The 19,462-nt window shown below is 50.5% G+C and overlaps 1 protein-coding gene across 5 annotated transcripts in view; it reads right to left on the bottom strand.

Annotated features, from left to right (window-relative positions):
• Positions 1-991: 991 nt before the first annotated feature.
• The window catches only part of EGFR (epidermal growth factor receptor), a 190,842-nt gene continuing 172,371 nt past the window's right edge, over positions 992-19,462 (bottom strand). For 3 of the 5 annotated variants that reach the window (XM_082399622.1, XM_082399625.1, XM_082399624.1), the window contains 8 exons: positions 12,689-12,844; positions 11,781-11,856; positions 8,697-8,843; positions 7,191-7,288; positions 5,550-5,717; positions 5,152-5,199; positions 4,343-4,448; positions 992-3,672 (listed from right to left, as the gene is read on the bottom strand). In XM_082399622.1, coding sequence (XP_082255748.1) covers positions 3,311-3,672; positions 4,343-4,448; positions 5,152-5,199; positions 5,550-5,717; positions 7,191-7,288; positions 8,697-8,843; positions 11,781-11,856; positions 12,689-12,844 — 1,161 coding nt within the window. In that variant the 3' untranslated portion in view covers positions 992-3,310. The remainder of the gene's footprint in view (positions 3,673-4,342; positions 4,449-5,151; positions 5,200-5,549; positions 5,718-7,190; positions 7,289-8,696; positions 8,844-11,780; positions 11,857-12,688; positions 12,845-19,462) is intronic. The other 2 variants (XR_014246833.1, XM_082399623.1) reach the window with 2 other exon arrangements.

Below are 19,462 nucleotides of genomic sequence, written 5' to 3'. Positions count from 1 at the left end.
CACCTGAGACAAATTCAGACCCTTTTTGGTTGGGACCCAGGAGACTCCCAAGGGCAGCCAGCCTGAGAACCACTATCGTTGTGCTTCTGCAGTTCACGGTTCATGTATGTCTGCAGTTCGGGCGGGGGAGGGCTAAAGCTCAAAATTAAGAACTTTCAACAAATACCTAAGCCTTATCGTCAACTGGAATGCAACCTGCTGTCTCCACCACTGTGCTCCTAGTTGTAAAATCAGTGACAACTTGGACCAGAGCAAACCTAGAGTTTGGAAGATTCATCTCTGTCTTCCTGAGGTGACAGAACAATTTTTTGTAGAGTGTGACAATGGGGACTCCTTAAAGATTATGTGAGAAGATGTGTGTAAGGCCCACTGGACAGCTGACCCTGGAATGACTCAGGTTGGGGCGCTGACCCTCTGAGCAGTGGACCCGCCAGTAACTTTAGTAAGTCGGCGCTCTGGAGCCTCCGGTTCTTTATCTGAGGATTCAGCCAACGGGGGCTCGTGTAGAACTGTCACGTTCACTAGTGAAAAACTCCACGTCTAAGGGGACCCGCACCCATATGTTGTTCAAGGGTCAGCTGTAAATGTTAGCCTCTCTTACTTCCCCCTGACCTGTTTCCAAAGGCCTGGTCTGGGGCTGGGCCATGGGGAAGGGTTCCAGGGATGGCTGGGGAGGAAACAGAAGACAGGCTCTCTGTGGGACCTCGGGGCCTGATGTCAACTAGGAGGAACCAAAGGGGTGAGCGTTAAGCTTTGAGGTCCAGCCAGTCAGAGCCAAGACGTGGGAATCCTGGAGCCCTGGGAGCCCCCCCTCCTGACTGCCCAGGGACCCCCGGGCTGGACTCAGGCTCTCTTGGGCTCTGAAGCATCTACAGGCACCCCTGCACCTCCCTGGACAGACACAGTGAGACCATTTTGGCAAACACAATCTTTAAGAGAATTTAGCAGCTACATTTTACGCAGGAAAACTGAAATACAAAGAAGAAAAAACTTGAATAGTTCTCGCTGTTTTATTATGTTAAAGTATTTCAAATTACAAAAATACTAGGATTTTACTGCTACAATTGGACCAGCATGTCGTGGTCCTCCCTCACCATCTGTTTCCTGACAAATAAGTGACAGCAGAATGTGAATCGTTCTGTTTCTCAGTGCTGGATAAATAGTGGGCTAAAGTATTTATGTTCTGAGGTGAATAAATAAAGTGGTTTACTGACAAGGACATAAAATTTCAGACTCTTAAGAGATGTTGTTTAATCTTTCCTCGAATCATTTTCAAATCCCCCGTGGGGACGGACCCGAAGGGCCCTTGGGGAACGTAACTCCCAGGCCGGAAGGGGCAGTGGGCCTGTAGACTGGCTGCATGAGTGGTTCCTGTGGCAGATGCTTTCGTGGGCGACACTCCCTCTGCTGGGAATGCACTTTCCATTTTCCAGTGTCTGACACCCTGGGGGGTCTTTTAACCCAGCTCCACCACGGCTCCTCCAGGACCCGGTCCCCCCTTACGCCCTGCTTTGTGCTGTCACGGTGCTGGGCTGACATGTCATGTCTGCCATCTGTCATATCGTTTTAAGGCTGGTATTTGTGAGTCAATTTTCTTCGCTAAATTGTGAATTTCGTGGAATCACGGATTATGTTTTATTTATCTTCAGTACCTATGCCAGGCTGGTAAGGTGTTCAAGGGTATTTAGAACACGATGTGATGGAATTGAATATAGTTTATATTTCCATTGAGACAAAATAAAATACTTTGGTAACAAAACTGGGGCCCTGATCCATCTGAGTCAATAAATAAAAGCTAAAAGAAAATCGTGGATGTGGGATGTGGGACGGGTGGCTGAAAATATTGTCTGAAGCATTTCTTCCTGGCTGAGGTGGATGCTAAGTGTTTATAACACTGTCTACAAAGAAGTGTGTTAACAGTCAGGGTGCGGGGACACAGCTGAGAAAATGCTGGTGTCCTAAGCAGCAGGTCCTCCAATTACAGGGAGTTATTTTAAGGGGAAATTGTTTTCTTCTTCTCACATGCCTATAGATGGTATGAAGGCAGTATCATTAAAGTCAAATTTCATATTTACCACCTGAATTCCACACGACACAAAATGCTGTCTCTAGTCTAAAACGTGCCAGCAGTGGTGAGGGCGAGACATGTCTGCAGAGCTGCCCCAGAGCCTGGACCCTTCAGCTCACCAAGGGCGAGGAGGAGCTTCGGGGGCAGCTTACCAGTGAGGAGCAAAGTACCCTTGGAGTAAAAAACCCTTGAAGTGAAATAAAAAGAAAACTATCTTCCATGAGTAGCTTAAACAAATTTTTTTTTTGTCGGGGGGAGCTCAAAGTTTTAACCGCAGCTTCGTTTTTGCAGTCCCCCGACCCCCAAAGGACTTGATGTATTTCCTCTGGGACTCAGATTTGGGGGATTTGTTCCTTTTTTGCACTGTCATTCCATCTCAATTAAAGGCAACTGGTCTGAATGCTGACGAATCAAATATGAGCTGATCTTGGTTACCGTCTCCTCCTGCTGACAGGGAAAGCATACTGAATTTCAAAACAATGGAATGGAAAAGAAACAAATCTAATACCTGTAATTAGAAAACACTGGTCAACCAATGGAGAGTTAAGTACCATGGAGACATTTATATAAAAGTAAGTCTGAGGAAGAATTCTACCCCCTCTGTTTCTTCCTTGCCCAGGAAGAGTTCAAAGTGGCTTATCCTCTTGCACCTGCCGTGATTTGATATAGTACCAATCGGGCCTGCTTAGGATCCAGAGGACTGGTTCGTTATTCAACTGTCTTGCAATGGAAGAGTCTCCAAGCAGAGCCAAGGGAATCAAGTGTTAGCTGGAAGACTGACCCTTGCTTCTTGGTCACAGGTGGGCCTGGGTCAACTCAGTTCCACAGGTGCTACGAGCAAGATTTTCCCTCATTGGAAAAGTCCATTAAGAGCAAAATCAATGACAATTAAAACCGCAGAGGTCCCCAAGCAATAAAACTCCTTAAACATATTTAGTGTTTTTCAAATATACCTCATTGAAAGGTGAACTTCTGCCCAAACGGACAACATTCTTTCTGGATGCCTTTTGTGGAAGCCTCACAGTTTGAAGACAAAGGAATGTCCCTGCAATTCCCCAAAGTGCATCCGAGTCGGGGGCACTTGTTGGCTGAAAGATGGGCTGATCACGGCAGATGTGGCCAAACCAGTCCACGGGTCCAAGAGTGAATGTGAGTATGGCTGACAGGATGGAGTAGCTGCCGTGGCTTGGTCCTGGGGGCTGAAGGGGCTGGAATTTTTAGGGCTGAGGCCATCCTCCGTGGTCAGGCCCCGGTAAGGTCACTGCCTGCCGGCGCTGCCCTCAGGTATTCCGCATTTTCAGCGGCGGGACCCTTAAAGATGCCGTTTGACTTGGCGTCCTTGGGAAGGAAGGCCTGCTGGTAGTCAGGGTTGTCCAGGTTAATCTGGTGACCGCCTTTCTGCGCCCAGAGGGCAGGGCCGTCGAGCACACCGCTGGCGAAGGCGGGCTGGGCGGTGTTGAGATACTCAGGGTTGCCCACTGCATTGCTGTGGGAATTCTGGTAGTGAGGGTCTCTGCCTGGAGCCGGGTTTAGAGGCTGATTGTGATAGACGGGGTTCTGGACAGAGCCCGCGGGCCTTTTGGGAATCGACTGGTTTACGTATTCTGAAATTGAAAAGAAATCAGACGTAATCAGCAAAGCATCGTCCTAATAAGCAGGATTCCACGGCTCATTCCGAACCCGTGAATATTCTTCAGTGAGGCAACGGATGACAGAAGCGGGGAAGCCTGGGGAGATGACTCTCTGGCTAAAATAAATTGTGTTCTTTTCTGTCCTTCTCAAAGCGATGGGCATGTTTATCTTTTGCTAATTTAAAGTTCTCAGAGGACAGCCTCCCTTGAGGTTGTGTGTGTGTGTGTGTGTGTGTGTGTGATGGTTGGGTCTGTCTGGGGATAAAGCTTAGATTAGGCAAATACATGTTTCACAGGCCAAGAACGGAGCCAGGAGAGAGAACAGAGATCAAATGTGTCACACACCCACCCACACATGCTCACACACTCACACATGTATATCTCTGCTGTTTGCTTCCAATTCTAGAAAATGTGCAGATTCATTCTAAAGACAACCTGGACACGCCTTGAGCCCCTCAGAGACCCGTGCGCCTGCCTAGCGGTTTCTGTTGATCGGCCTCTTCCTCCATCCATCGTGTCTGCACGCGTGCCACGGGCCCCACCTCTGGACCAGCTGGAAAGCAGCAGCTGGAAAGCAGCAGCTGGCCGGGGCACCGGGGACGGAGGCCGAGGAGCATGACCGCCTCCAGGGCGAGGCACTCACCGGCCGCTGGAAGGAAGGCGTCATCGATGCTGTCCTCGGTCAAGGTGCCAGTGGGGTCTGAGCTGTACCGCTGCAAGAAGCTGTCTTCCTTGAGGGGATAGCTCTGCTGGGAGGAGATTAGGCAAGGTTACTGCAGCCAGCGCCGCTCGCTTCGGTGGGGATCGGGACCCCCTGACAGCTCGTTAACCTGCAGATTCTGATTCAGCAGGTCTGGGAGAGGACCCGCTCCACCCACGGGTGGCCCACAGACCACAGGGCAGGCGGCACGGCCCTGGCCGGGGCCGTCCAGCGGGGCTTTCCGCGATGACAGACATGTTCTGTGATCTGTGCTCTTCCGCGTGGCGGCTACTAGGCACAGGTGCGAGGAAGTGAATTTTAAATTTTAACTTAATTAACGAAAATGTAAATTTAAGCAGCCGCATGTGGCTAGTGGCTGCTACATTGGTGAGTGTGGGTCTAATCAAGGCTTCACACGTCAAGCCACAGCGTCACCTGGAAGGTGGGCTCAAGTACAGACGGCCAGGCCCCTCCCCGCAGATCCTGAGTCGGGAGGTGTGGGGTGCTGGCCCGGCAGTTTGCATTTCTAACAGACTGCCAGGTCCATGAACTGCATGCTGCTGCTGGTCTATCAGCTGTATTTTCAATAGCATTTTGATAAGCGATAGCTAATTGCTGGCCGTAGGGTAGGGATGAAACAATACAGGAAGGAGAATCACAGCTTTCTGGGTTAGGGTGGGCATTTTTTATGTCTAATAGAGCCATGGTACAGAGCTGTGATTGAATTCTGGTTTATAGGAGCTGATACCTACCCCGTTTCTATCAACGCAAGCCACAGTGGGAGTGCTGCTGGTGGCGCTCTGAAAAAGAATCGCAGCTGTTTATGGTGCACGTGGACGCTCACCCACCCCCACTGAGAGCAGGACGGGGGGCCTCCAGGAGTGGGCACAGTTAAAGGGGCCTGATTTCGTCTTGACTCATTAGCTTTAGAAAAACTAGGTTTAGTTCTGATTTAACTCTGTTCCAGTTGTTGCAATGCAGTAAGATAAATAATACACTGAATTGATTCATTCTGATTTTGGCTTTACCATCTGCTTAACGTTTACTTCTTTGTCTCTACCTGAGTTCCACAAGATGGGTATCATTTTTTTGCTAAAACTCAATCTGTTCAAACCAGGAGGCAGAGCCTGAGCAAGAGTGACTTTGGTACCAGGGAACTGAGGAGGGGCGTCCGGGAAGTGGTGGGGCTGTGGAAGAAGCCCTGCTGGGGGATGAGGTACTCATCGGCGTCCACGACATCCTCCATGTCCTCTTCGTCCATCAGGGTGCGGTAGAAGTTGGAGTCCGTAGGGCTTGGCAAATGCATCCTCTCGTCCCCCTGGCGCAGAGATTGTGAGACCATCAGAAAGGTCCGGCGAGCTGCCGTTCCACCCCCCTGGCTATCGAGGCGGGTCTGCTGTCAGCAGGTGCTTGTGTGTTTGCCAGTTGGGTTCTAATACACTCGTCCCCCCTCCCCCTGCCCGGTTCTGGGAAGTACAGTTCCTCCTTCCATTTCCCCCGACCTGGAATTAAGACGCTGAAAATTCCCTGATGTCTCAAAGTCCTCAAAGGAAATGCAAACGGCTCAGGAGGAAAAAGGAAGGGCCAAAGCCACAGCATTTACTGAGTGCTGTGCTGTGTACAATGAGAGATACACATTTGGTCTTCTTCCCTGCTCTTGGCACAGAGCTCCTAAACCCTTGGAATTCCCTATGTGTCTCTTATGTTAGTGAGGAGACTTCTGGAAGCACCTAAAGATGGGGGCTGGTGGCCAGTGGAGCCAACCATGTGATTACACGGTTGGAACTTTCAGTCTCACCCCTAACCTCCAGGGAGGGCAGGGGGACTAGGGGTCGAATCCATTGCCAATGACCAATGATTTAATCATGCCTATGTAATGAAGCCTCCATAAAACCCCGAAAGGACAGGGTTCAGAGCTTCGGGGTGGTGAACCCCTGGAGACCCGGGGAGAGTGGTGCACCCAGACAGCACGGAAACTGCGCCCTTCCCCCATGCCTTGCCCTGTGCATCTCTTCCGTCTGGCTGTTCCTGAGTTATATCCTTCTATAGTAAACCAGTGATCCAGTAAGTAAAAAGATTTTCTGAGCTCTGAGAGCCACTCTAGCAAATTAATGGAACCCAAGGAGGGGGTTGTGGGAACCTTCTGCCAGATGGTCAGATGCCCAGGTAACAACCTGGACTTGGGACAGGCATCTGAACTGGGGGGGGGAGGGGAAGCGGTCCTGGAGGACTGTGGGATCTGACGCTGTCTCCAGGTGGACAGTGTCAGATTGAGCTGAACTGAAGGACACCAGCTGGTGATGGAGAATTGCTTGCCTGGTGGTGTGGGGTCCCTCCCCTCCAACACACACACCCTGCGATTGCTGAGCAGAACCTTTAGGTGCTTTGCAAAGTATTTTGCATATATTATTTCACTGAATCTTTAAAGCAGCTCTGCGAGCTTAGTTTTGTTAACCTCACGTTGTAAGTACAGGGTCAGGGATCTGAAGCCAGGTTTGCCCGACACCAAAGCCCCGGTTCTCCATGAGAGTGACATAAGGCTTTGGCTAAGGGGACCATGAAATGACGGGGGCCGAGCGTGAGGGGCTCACAGGGATGGCAGATGGAGCTGGGGGCCCCATGGTGCGCTCCAATTAGTCCACAGCTTGGGCTGTGCTTCTTCTAACGCACTGAGGGTTAATGGTGTGACCTGCGAGACGGGGAGGCTGTGTCGGCACCGGACGGAGCATAGTGACGTTTGATGCTTATTAGAGGGATTTTCCCAGTGGGTGTGCAGACTGGGAGCTGGTACCTGGATGACAAGGTAGCGCTGGGGGTCTCGGGCCATTTTGGAGAATTCAATGATCAACTCACGGAACTTTGGGCGACTATCTGCATCAATCATCCAGCCTGGGGAAGGAAGGAGGAAAGTCAGTGCAATTAGAACCCTGAAAGAAGTGATAAAGATGGCATCGCTGAAAGAAAGCACTCACGGTGAGATTCTTTTAGACAAATAAATGAGGACGAAACCTAATCTTCGTGACAGGTTGTTCAGTCTTGGCAAACCAGCACTGATTACTGTTTAAAGACCCTGATGCCATCACATATTTGAGCCAGAATGGCAATAACATGCTCTAATTTTCTGCACCTCCCCTTCCAAGGGCCAGCATTCTGGTGTCATCGCCTTAAGTGACCCAGCAGCTGTACGATATGCACTGCTTTCTGTGAACTGCTCTGACTGCAGGGTGCCCTGGGTCCAGTCTCTCAGTAAAGTCCTCCCTTGACATGTACCCTCATCCATATTCACTCGGCAGTCTAGTAAGCTGGAAACCAGATTCGGTGTAGGGAAAATTAGGGACTTTCTTAAGAACCTCGGCGTTTGGGAACTCCACACCCTGGTGCTTTCACTGTATTACACACTCAAGCAATCACATGTGCACGTGACAGGGGTGCTTCAGTGCCTTTCCTGGGGGGGGATACTTCTGTCAACCATGCCAGTGCATTTGAGTACACGATGATCCAAGTCTAGATTAAACATGCTGGAGGAACAGCTATTGACTGGAAATCCTCATGATTCCTGAGGGTTCTTATTTATTTTCTATCAGCAGGATGTCAGGCTATTTTGGGCCAGACTGCTATGTGACCTTAGACAAATCATGTAACCTCTCTGGATCCCAGCTTCCGCAACCTAAAGCAAGGACGTTAAAACTGATTAACTCTGTGGTCTAAAGTTCAGAAAGGCTTAATATTTACATTAACTCTGTCACATTCCCTGTGCTACCTTCTGTATAAATGCTCATCATACATGTAATGTTACCCCCAGAGCCTACTGAATTTGTGATTCTGATGGCGCGGTAGTGTCACAGTCAAGCTACACACTCTTACTTGGATTAAAATGTTTACTTGCTACACTGCAGAAGTCCTCACATAAATCCACTATCTGAAAAGGTTGACGTCAAAGCAGAAATGCCGATTCTATTAACCTCTTGTGGTTACTCATTGTTAGGCATTTAAAAACAGTTTCTCTGGTAACAGGCTTCAAAAAGTGGGGCAGCTATTTTTTCATTGAGCAACTCAGAGAAAAGAGTATTTTGGTGTAATGGCTTATGGAGGACTTTGATTTTACTCGTTTGCTTGTGAACATGGGCAAACGTCAGCTCACAGTGTTCAGTGCGTCAGGTAAGTGCTTTCAGAAGTGTCTGAGGGGGTGTTTACAGATGTGCCTGCCTACGGACTGTGACAGCATGTCTTCAGGGCATCGAAGGCCTGGGGCGCTTGGCTCAGGGCAGCCCAGGGCCAGGTGCAGCCGGCCACTCACACTTGACCATGATCATGTAGACGTCGATGGTGCAGATGGGCGGCTGAGGCAGGCGTTCTCCCTTCTCCAGGACGGTTGAGATCTCACTCGCGGGGATCCCGTCGTAAGGCTTGGACCCAAAGGTCATCAACTCCCAAACGGTGACTCCTAAGAGGAAGAAGCGTTGCTGTATGAGTCAATAATAATCACAGCACCTTGTCTTTAGTCATCGTTGTTGACATACTGTATCTAAGGTTTAAAAACCCATGTTTCTGTGGCCTTGGGCAATTTGCTTGATGCTGGAAGTCTCAGTTCAGCTCCCTGTAAAGGGGGGGTGATGACAGCATCTGCCTCATAGGACAGTTGTGGGGATCAAACAAGATAACACAACTGCAATGTTCAGACAATCCCAGGCAGACAGTAAGTGGCCAATAAATAGTAAACTTTAGTAATAACAGCAAAGAGAATACCACCACTCTGAAACATACGGATTACGGTCTGTGGAGCTGGAGTTACACACCCAGACATCATCGGCCGCAGATGACTTACCGGCAAGGTTATAAGCCTGTGTTTTTAAAGAGTAAAAAAATTGGAAGAAAAGCCCCCTGTGTTCTCTTTGATAAATATAAAAACCCCATACTTTTAATTTCAACATCAATCAATCATCATGATTAAAAAAAATCCAAGCAGGAGTAATTTTAGAATTGGTGTTTTTTAAGACTGTTCCAAAGTTCTGATGGTCCTTCCATCTCCGTGCCTCCCTTGATGGAGTTCTCTGCTCCAGAAACACACAAATGCCGTGGGGAGTATGCCCCCAGACCACACAGGGAGGGACCAGACACAGGAACCCGGGGCCTTCCTGGTCTCCAGCTAGTCTAACCACCCCTTTTCTTGAGATTGGCTTCTAAATGTGTATCACCACACATCTGCATAGATTTTCCAGAGGTCATTCCCAACCCAAATGACCTGAATTAACAGGCAAAATGCAAGGCTGAAGAATGAAGAAAAGCAGTGGTCCAGGGACAAGAAAATAGATTCTTCTGTCCTGCCCACCACGGAATCAATATTGACTTGATGAAAGAAAGAAAATCTCATGTCCAGATCTTTAAAGTCGATTGGTCCTGCTCTAACTAGGTTTAGACATTGCGTTTAAACACACACAATGAATCCCTGCGGGAAGGCAGCTTTTCAGGTTTCGGAACAAACGGTGAAAGAGGGCGGTGTGTGTACCTGGTTGTGGGGTATAAGTGGGGCTGGAAGGTGCTATGAGTTCTCTCTCTTTTCAACTCCTAAGTGGAACGCGTAGGTCCCTAACTGACTAAAATATTTTGCCTTGACTGGAGCCTAGAAAGTGGAGTAACAGGATATGTTTTTAGACTAAAAACTCAGGTTCATGTTGTAACAGGTCCGGTGTACTGCCAGGACAGCAGATAAGAATCACTGACAACACGATTTCCACTGAGACGAAAGACACAGCCCCCGTGGTGATGCTGGCTTTCTGATGCCGGTTGTAATCATTCACAGGGATTAAGTCACTGAGCCGGAGAGTTTTCATTTACTGGACAAACGTGGCCCAAGCGCGGGCTGCGAGTGGACACACAGGGCAAGGGGAGAATGCAGCCGGGCGGCTGGGAAAGGCAGGGGGCCAGACCACTCTTGATCCTATTGATCACGGTTAGGGATTCAGGTTTTATTTGGAACATATTTGGAAAACCAAAGAAGGATGTTAAGCAGAGAAGCGAACGTCTAATGTGGTTTAAAGATATATTTTCCTGCTGTTTGGAGAATAGATGAGTGGGTGCAAAACAAGCCCAGAGAAGACCCAGGAGGAGCCCCTGCTTGGTGTCCCTGGGGGTGGGGGGGGTGGCTTGGGCTGTGACAATGACAATGACAGCTCTGGGCAGGACCACAAATGGGAAAGCGGCGTTTCTTCCCATCCCTCTGGGGGAGTAGACATTTCTTGAACATGACAGAAAATAAGGCATCAGAATAGCTTTATTTCCTTATCTAGTTCATGCATTGTGAGCAGCTAGCTCACAGGTATAAATGAAAATTCACTTATTCATTCACAGAGATCTCCGTCTCTGTAAAGCTTACGTTATAGCAGAAAAGACAAAGACCCATGAAATTTTTAAAAATGCATTTGGAATATTAGGAAGTTAATAATGCTCTGAAAGAAATGCTAAATGGACAATATCCTGAATGATTTTGTTTTTGTGATAGTGACTAAATTCCTCTCGGAGATTCTTTTTACTATTGCTCTCCCCAAATACGCGTTTCTATGGAGGTGGGTGACTCCTTCCCTTCACCTCCGTTGCGTTGATAGCTGGGATAGGCTGATAATGCATAGGTCAATGCAGATCAGGTGTTCTGCAACCTTTGGGCTGATTCTGGGTGACAGCGAGACTGCCTGCAGTAACATAGGCGGAAGCACCCCAGCACGGCAGCCAGTGGAAGTGCCTTCCTGAAAGGCAAGGCCCTTGCGGACCCAGGAAACGCTCTGTACAGAGGACGAGGCGAGAGCGTGGAAGGTGTGTCTGAGCTGTCCTCATTGGAAGGAAGAAGAGTCAGACCCTGACGAGGCGGCCTTCACGAGAGCTGGAAACAGTAACTACCTCCCTTTCCTCATATTTCCCCCCACACACACCCTCACAGTGCGTTTCATGAAGCCATTCTCTCTCATACACAAAGATGACCACTCACTATATGAAACCATAACCCCCAAGTCAGTCCATCATAAAACCACATTTCTCTACCGGGAAACTCTTCCCCACGAAACCTGATCTGTCATCTCCCTTTGGTTCACTTCAAATTCAGGGCAAGAGGTCACGTTTGGCTTGATTCTGGGGGACAGGCATCTCCTAGGCTCCAGTTCTTTCCCTCCCGCTACCCGCTCTCCTGACACGCTCCCTGTTCTCTTCAGTGACACCCGGTACGGTAGTTCCACTCAACTTCCTTTTTCACATTTCCTAGTGCAACAGACAGACGGCGATGATTACGGGGTTGTTAGTCACTGCCCTGGACGGCAGAGCGTATCATGTACATCGACAACACGAGCCAGTGAAGCCTCAGCCCTGATTGATCAGCCTCAGGATTTCGACTCACCGTAGCTCCAGACATCACTCTGGTGGGTGTAAATTCGGTGTAAAATTGATTCCAAGGCCATCCACTTGATAGGCACCTTGGGATGATGAGAGAGAAAAGTAATAAGACAACAATTAGCTTCCCTCGGTTGAAAAAAAGTAAATCACACTGGAATGCATTACAAGCAACAAAGGTGAGGAAGCTGGGCCACCCCCAGCCCAACCCGGGCCCAGTGTTCCTTCCCAGCCGGGGGAGAGGTTTTAGTCTGGTAGCGAACAGGGCCTCTGTCAGGCCCAGAGCTGAGGGCCTTGGGTCTGTGGGCTGTTCTGCCGAGCTGCGTGCACGTGCTGGCAGCTGGGGGCCCTGGTTGTGCCCTGCGTCCGCGGCTGTCTGCAGGGCTAGCTGCTTGGAGCCACGCGGGCCACAGTGAGGGCGAAGAGAGGATCCGCTGATCTAGAGCGTTCCGGAGGGCCTATCAGGAGACCCGCACCCCTCGCCGCTGGGAGAGCCCCCTGGAGAAGCCCCAGGCCCGTCCGAGAGGAAGAAGCCAATGCCGCCGCGGCCGGTGCCCCTCGGGAGCTGCTGGAACAACACGGGGCCCTTTCCGGGCTGCTCTCCCAGCTGCTCTTCTGAAGGGGCTTTACCCAGGAGTGGGAGGTTGAAACCTACCCTTGGCTAACGGTCACCTAGAGGTGGAGCTGAACTCACGTTTACTGCCTTTGGCTTCTGGATGTGTCAGAAACACCTTTACGCACTTTCCCAGCAAATCCTGCTCCCCGGGCAGCTCCGGCTGCAGGGCCAGAAGGGCCTGGCTAGACCCAGGTGCTGGTGGCAGCTGTGACCTCACCCAGAAGGTCCTGAGGACGGCCCTCCCATTGGTCAGCCTGCTGGCGGGGGAGTGCTCGCCCTTCTACAAGCCGGCTCCTTACTTTGCCCCCTTCTGCGTGGTACTCCTTCTCCTCGGCGCCCAGCAGTTTGGCCAGCCCGAAATCCGTGATCTTGACGTGCTGCGGCGTCTTCACCAGCACATTCCTGGCCGCCAGGTCTCGGTGCACCAAGCGCCGGTCTTCCAGGTAGTTCATGCCCTGCAACACGGGGCCACGCGGTGAGGGGTGGGTGCTCAGCGGGGATCAGGCAGAGGGCGGGCGCCCCGGCGCAGGGTGCGGTGTCACGTACGCAACAGCCTCTGAGCCGGAGCCTGTCTGCGGACCGACTGCCCTCCACGGACACAGTGACTTGCACCTGGTAACATCAGTGACCAGAGTCTATCTGCTCCACGGATGAAAAGGTGAAGAGATGAAGACATAACTAGCTGCTGACTTACTAACTTATCGCCATCCGGTTACTCAAGTTTCAAACTCAGTTGAACAAATAGAAGAGGCCAGTGACAGAGCAGGAGCCCCGCCGTCGGGCCGCGACCTGGTTAGACGCTGCACGCTGCTCCGGACGGCCGACCCCACCTGCCTGGCCTCGCTTTCCCCGCGCCAGCGCGTCTGGGGCGCCACCTCCCCAGGATCCAGGGCTCTCATCACGCTTTCCTGGACCATCTTACATGATTCACTACCAGTGAAGGTTTTGGTCCTGTTTTATTTTCTCTTTTTTAAATTGAAATCACGTGGATATTGAATTTGCTTTTATTGATACAAGGTGCCACTCCCTACCCCCTCCCTGGCTGCCTCCATAACTGCTGTAATCAGAATCAAGGCTGGAAGAGAAAGAAAGACAGAATACTTGAGAAGTACCCAACACAGTGCCCGACACGTAGTGAATTCTCGGATGTACAGTCACCCCTTAGTACCCATGAGACTGGTTCCGGGAACCCCTCTCCCTGCCACCCGCCTAACCAAAATCCATAGATATTCAAGTCCCTTATAGAAAATGGAGCAAGTATTTGTTTGTAACCTACACACATCCTCTTGCATACTTTAAATCACCACTCGATTACTTGTAACACCTCATACGATGTACATACTTGTAAACGTAATGTAAATGCTATGTAAACAGTTGCTTGTGCCCAGCCAATTCAACTTTTGTTTTTTGGAGCTTTCTGGAATTTTCTCCCCACATGTTTTTGATCCACGGTTGGCTGATTCTGCAGATGCAGAACCGCGGCTACGAAGGACTAACTGTGTGACCCCTCACCTCTAGCCCTTGTCCACAGCCTCCTTGGTGTCTTTGTCACCTGCCCTTTCTCCCCTGACAGGCGGGCTCACTTCCTGCCCCTACTCCTGGCTTGAAGCCTGCCCAGCTGAGCCAAGCTCCCCTTGGACCCTCGCAAGCTCTAACCCGTAGACATGAGCTTGGCAGCCGCTGCCCCTGTGCAGGGCCACACGGGCAGGCAGGAGAAGCCGGAGGGTCAAGTTCTGCACACGGCCTGTGTGGCTGGAACCACGTGTTCTCCTCCTTGCTCACAAAGGCACCTCTCCTCTCCCCAGCCAGGGAGGTGGACCACATTTCCAGCCTCCTTTACAGCTGACACTCATGAACTCTCCAGTGAAGGGCAGGCACCACAGACATGCTTACCGAAGGGCACAAAATGGAAATGAACGGGCAAAACCAACTCTGCATTACCCTCGAGCTTTTCGCATGTAGCTCTCTTCATTTTAGTGCAAATGCAGGGAATACCTGCAGGTAAGGATAGATCCCAAATTTTCTGGCAAATTCATTGCTTCCTTTTGCATAGATATTAGGTAAAAATTACTAATTAACTTGTCACATCAGAGCAAAGTTTACAAATTTTCTTTCTAGAGTTAAACTAGCCATCACAGGAAAATAGGATCTTACAAAGACACTACCAGGAATTGGTCTTTGAGGGCTATTTTTGAGGCCTTCAATGTTTTTCTTCTCTTGGGGAAAAAAAAAATGATTCCCATGTGTCCACTGTCTTATCTAGAAAGCTCCTGAATGTTTAAGATGCTGTTTGATTTAAATGGTTCCTTTCTAAGATGTCTCAGGTGCCGGGAAATAAGGTTAATGGGCTCATGTCTATTCAAGAGGAAGTGGGCAGGTGCTTCCCTGGAATAGCACTTCCAGGTTAGGAATCATTCCTTAGGGATGGAGCGTGGAGAGGGAGAGAGAAGCAGGGCTTCCTGGCAGAGGAGGACTTCCTACTCCCTGGCACCTCCCCCCCTTCACGGGCCTCCTTTCAGCAGCATCCGTCTCCCCTGTGGTTCACTAAGCCCACAAGGAGGACTTCAGAGGGCATTTCCAGCTACATTTAACTATCGTGGTGAACTTTCTTTCTGCCTCTTTATATGCCTAACAGAGTTAGGATCTGGTGCACTGGATACATTTTTTACAAAAGCTTGTTGAAGATGAAGGAAGGAAGGGATGAATGAATGATAATAGCGGCCGACAGTTCCGAGCCCGGCATTTCAAACACGCCTGCGAAGATGCCTCTCCCGGTGCTGGGAGGTCTGGTACCCACACAACAGCCTTGACAGCTGACCCAGGGGCCCAGAGCCTGGGCTGGTGCTACTTCACAGACCAAGGGCTCTGAGGCCACCACTGGGACGGTGCCCTTAATTTCCTGCTGGGGCCTCCAAGTGAGACTTGTCTGCTGACCCAGAGACTGCTTTGGACGCCACACCCCAGCATCTTGGCCAGGTGCCGCTGAGCGTGCCCAGGGGCAGGTGGATGGGAATCTAACAATGGAAGTAGCTCCACCCCCGCCCCTCCCCCCACCTCAGATTTTTAAAGGAGCAGAGCAACTGTGCAATAAACTGCAACGTTTTCTCGTAACACCAGCCTTCAGAGAAGGCTTGGGAAAGGGCAGGAAAGAGCAGTACGTGTCTGGAGCACACAGCTAGAGGGATTTAAATCAGAGATAATTTCGGGACAAGATTAGACTCATTTGAACTTAGATAAAACTCTATTCCTTGGTCTCTGTCCCACACAATATGGCAGTTTGAAAGGCCATCTCGGTTATAGTTCTAGGCCCAGCAGAGTTATAGTTTAACCAGCACCAAAGATAAGAGCCCTGACATCGCTCGTGAACTCTCAGAATCCAAACAGAGACCCGCAGGAAGCGATATCAGCGTCAGCCTCGTGGGGCCTCTTGGAAACGCAGTTCCCTGATTCTTCTCTCTGAGAGCCTCACTTTAATTTAATGGAACATATTTATTTTGCTAGTTAACACAGGACGGCTAGGATGGGTGCTGCAATACTGAGGTTAAAAGGGGATCTGAAGAGCCGCCCTGGGACCTGAATGCACAGGAGACACAGGATGCTTCCACGAGGGTTTTAAAGACCTTGCTCGCACAACACCCCGGGGAGAAGAGAGGCCTGGGTTGGGTGTGACCTGTAGGGACCGTATTCCCAGGCACTGCAGCATCCTGCGACTCTTAGGAGGAGCCCAGAGCGAGAGGCAGGCACGAGCTGCATTTCTAGTGTATTTCTTAACCACCATGTGGGGAAGTGGTGGGTACAGGGGACCGCCACTGACTTGGTGACCTCGGAGGTGGCAGAATAGGAAGCGGAGGGGTAGGCGGAGGGCTCTGGCAGAGTAAAGCAAGGCACGGCGTCCACACCACTGCACCCCTGCCCTCAGAAGAGGCAGGAAAGTGTCAGACTTTCCTGTCCCAGGCACCAACCTCCTGCTGTGTAGGGACAGGAGGCCTGCTGGGCTCACCAGCCTGTGGGCTCCACTCTGACCCGTGACATCACGTGCTGGGGAAAAGCACAGACTTGGGAGCAAGGAGCCCTGGGGTGGAATCTTGATTTTGCTACTTCCTAGCTTGAGACCTGGGCAAGTTACTTCAACACCCCTTGCCTCACTCTCCCCCATATGTACAACGGGCTACTCAGAGGATTAAATGAGTTAATCCACATGGAGCACTTCGGACGGTGCCCAGGGAGAGTCCTCCCTCGGCGCTGTGATTATCATTTCCTCCTAAATGCCAAATCCATCCTCTCTTCTCTACCCCTTTTGCCATGACCTTGAATTAGGCTGCTGCCACGTCCTGCTACACTTCCCAACAAAGTCTGATCATGAATAAATTCCCACGTGGCGCCCTTCGCTTTCGTGATGAAGCCGCGCTTGCAGGTTCCTGCGGGGTCTCCCCTCTCCTCCGGCCTGCCTCTCATCCCTCGGCAGCCCTCAGTGTCTCTTGGTCACCTCTCACTGCTCCCTCAGATGGTCCCCAGGACGGGGACGGGCTCTCACTCGTGTCCACAGCACCACAGCCACGTCCGGGCTCCCGAGGGTGGCCGCCTCACCACTGCCGTCCCCGCACCTGGTGCTCGGCTGGCCGACTGAGCCCACTTTGCTGTCCCCGTGTGACTTGTACAGCAGCCTCTGGGAGTCTGGTCCCTCAGCTCTCCTGCTCTGACCCACTCATTTCCTGCTGCATTGTTACCTCTGTAGGGATCTGTTTTCCTCACCTGTTTGCAAGTTTGGGGAGATAGGAAATTTTGTCTTCTTTATATACGTATTTCACATGATACCTGACATTGACAGATATATGCTCAAGAAATCACCAAGTGAAATGACTAAAAGTTGATGAACATGCTTTAACAGTACAGCAACTTTTGGCTTTATAGTGACATACTGTAAAGTGATCATTTAGGTCGATTAAGTTCAACTGTAATCTTGTGGAACGATGTGAGAATAAATAAAAAAATAATTCAAATAACTGAAATATCTGGTAACCGGATATGCTGTGAAGCTCTGTCCCCATCTGCGGTCTTGTTGCCCAGGGTTTTATGCATGTACCTGCTCTGCAGCTGAATCAGCTCTTAGGAAGCGCCTTCCTCTCCCATGGCGTGGATGGAGGCGGGAGGCTGGAGGCTGGAGGTTGAATCACCACCCTCAGGCTGCACAGTTAGTCAGCGGGGGGAGGTGTCGCCTGAAACCTCACCTTCAGGAGTCCTGATCTGGAGCACAGGAAAGCCAGGCGGGGGCGGGGGGAGCAGACCTGGGCGCGAGGGCCAGAGCCACCTGGGCCCAGACAGGAGGCCGTGCACAGGGCAGTTAGTGTCTCCCCGCTGCCCCCGCAGGCTGCGCGAGGCTGACGGACAACGTCTCCTCTTCCGGCCCCTCTTCCAGCATGATTTTCATTCTCCCCCACCCCTGCTCATCCCTCACGACCAGGCCACAATTTGTCGATGTGGGTGTCATGACACGGCACCTAGACCCAGACACGAGGGGCCAGCACGCTCTGCTACATCATCGGCAGGACCACCTTCCTCTCCTCACCTGGATGGGTCTTCTCTTCGCTGCTCTCGTGCCCTGAAAGCGCCTATAAATGTGTGAGCAGTGAAAATGCTGGGGCTTTTTCAGATGAATTTAGACCAAACTAAGTATCCCGTCTACTTAAAAAAATGGATCCTTCGAATGGAATGTTTTCTGAAGTTCATCCTTATTAAGTTGCATCTTATAGAATGAACTAGGCGTAGTTTGGTGCTTCTGAAGTTGTGGTCGGTTTCCTTCTGACAGCATCCACCCACCCACCCCTCCACCCCAGCCCCCAGCTACCTTCAAATCTCACCAGGGCCTGGTCAAGTATCTGAAACGTATATCGCCTCTCTAAAAACTCACTTCTGTGAGATCTTAATCCAGGTTAGGTGAAAGAAAGCTCTGTGGTCCCAAAGGTTTGTGAAAATGTTAAATCAATCACAGCCTAGAGAGCTGATTTATGCAGGACTCGGCAGTAATGTGCTCTGCGGTGCTCTAAGAGGAAAGAGCCTGGCACGGCAGCGGTGTTCTCTAAACTGAACTGATGACAGACAGCATCTTTTGGATTCTAACATTTTACTACGTTATTATCCCGTCTAATTATTTTGGGATTTACTAGCTGGTTTATGCAGCCAGGAAGAATGCACACGCTTTCCGAAGCACCTGAGTTACTCCCCGTGAGTGAGAGCCCCCTGTACCTTCCCGAGCCAGGAGCTCAGGAAGCGGTGCTGAGGGAGCAGATGACGTCTCCACGGCCTCCTGAGACTTTGAGTCTAGACTCCACTCTCACCCTGTGTGGAAGCGCACCTCTGCTTTCCCAACCCCAGCAAGATTCCCCACTAGGCCGCCTCTGTTTTTTTTTCTTTTTTTCTTTTGCCCGTGATATAATTTTATCTGTCCTCCTAGCAGTTTAGCCAGGACAATAAACCTACGTAATGGTACCCAGGTCTCCGTGAATACTGGAAAACTTCCCAAGAGAGCCTGTGCCTTTGTGAATCAGGGAGGACATTTGTAAGTCAATAAATCCCACCTTGAAAACGCCAGCAGGTTTAGTTTCTGGTCAGCCACTAAGTGTTTCTGGGTAGTTTCACTTCTAACTTTTACAGAGAAAACTGTTCAATACTTAGGTAAACAGTCACTAACCCAAGAGCAAATTTCTCTCTTTACAGCTGAAGAAACCATTATTTTCCTTTCCCTGCAAGGACAGACACTGCATCGCCACAGCTATTCAAGTACAGTGGCTTAGGTTTCTCTTGTGAAATAGAAAGCAGCTCCATCGCAGATAAATCGAACAGCTGCAATGTGAACCGACTTTGGATGAGAGCGAACCTAAACAAAGTTCAACAGGCAGAGCAGTGGATTGAAATAACAAGGTGAAATTCTGAGTAATATTATATAGAGCACTATCTTGGAAAACTTGCAGGCCCTGGAAACTCAACTCAGGGACTTTGGAAACTCATGGCTGACCAGGGCCTGGGCAGAGCTGAACTCGCCCTGTGGTGGGCACTGCCGTGGTCAGGTGTTTGTT

This window comes from Balaenoptera borealis (assembly GCF_965194805.1).
Source record: "Balaenoptera borealis genome assembly, chromosome: 7".
Classification (NCBI taxonomy): Eukaryota; Metazoa; Chordata; class Mammalia; order Artiodactyla; family Balaenopteridae; genus Balaenoptera; species Balaenoptera borealis.
This window is presented reverse-complemented; position numbering and strand designations above follow the sequence as displayed.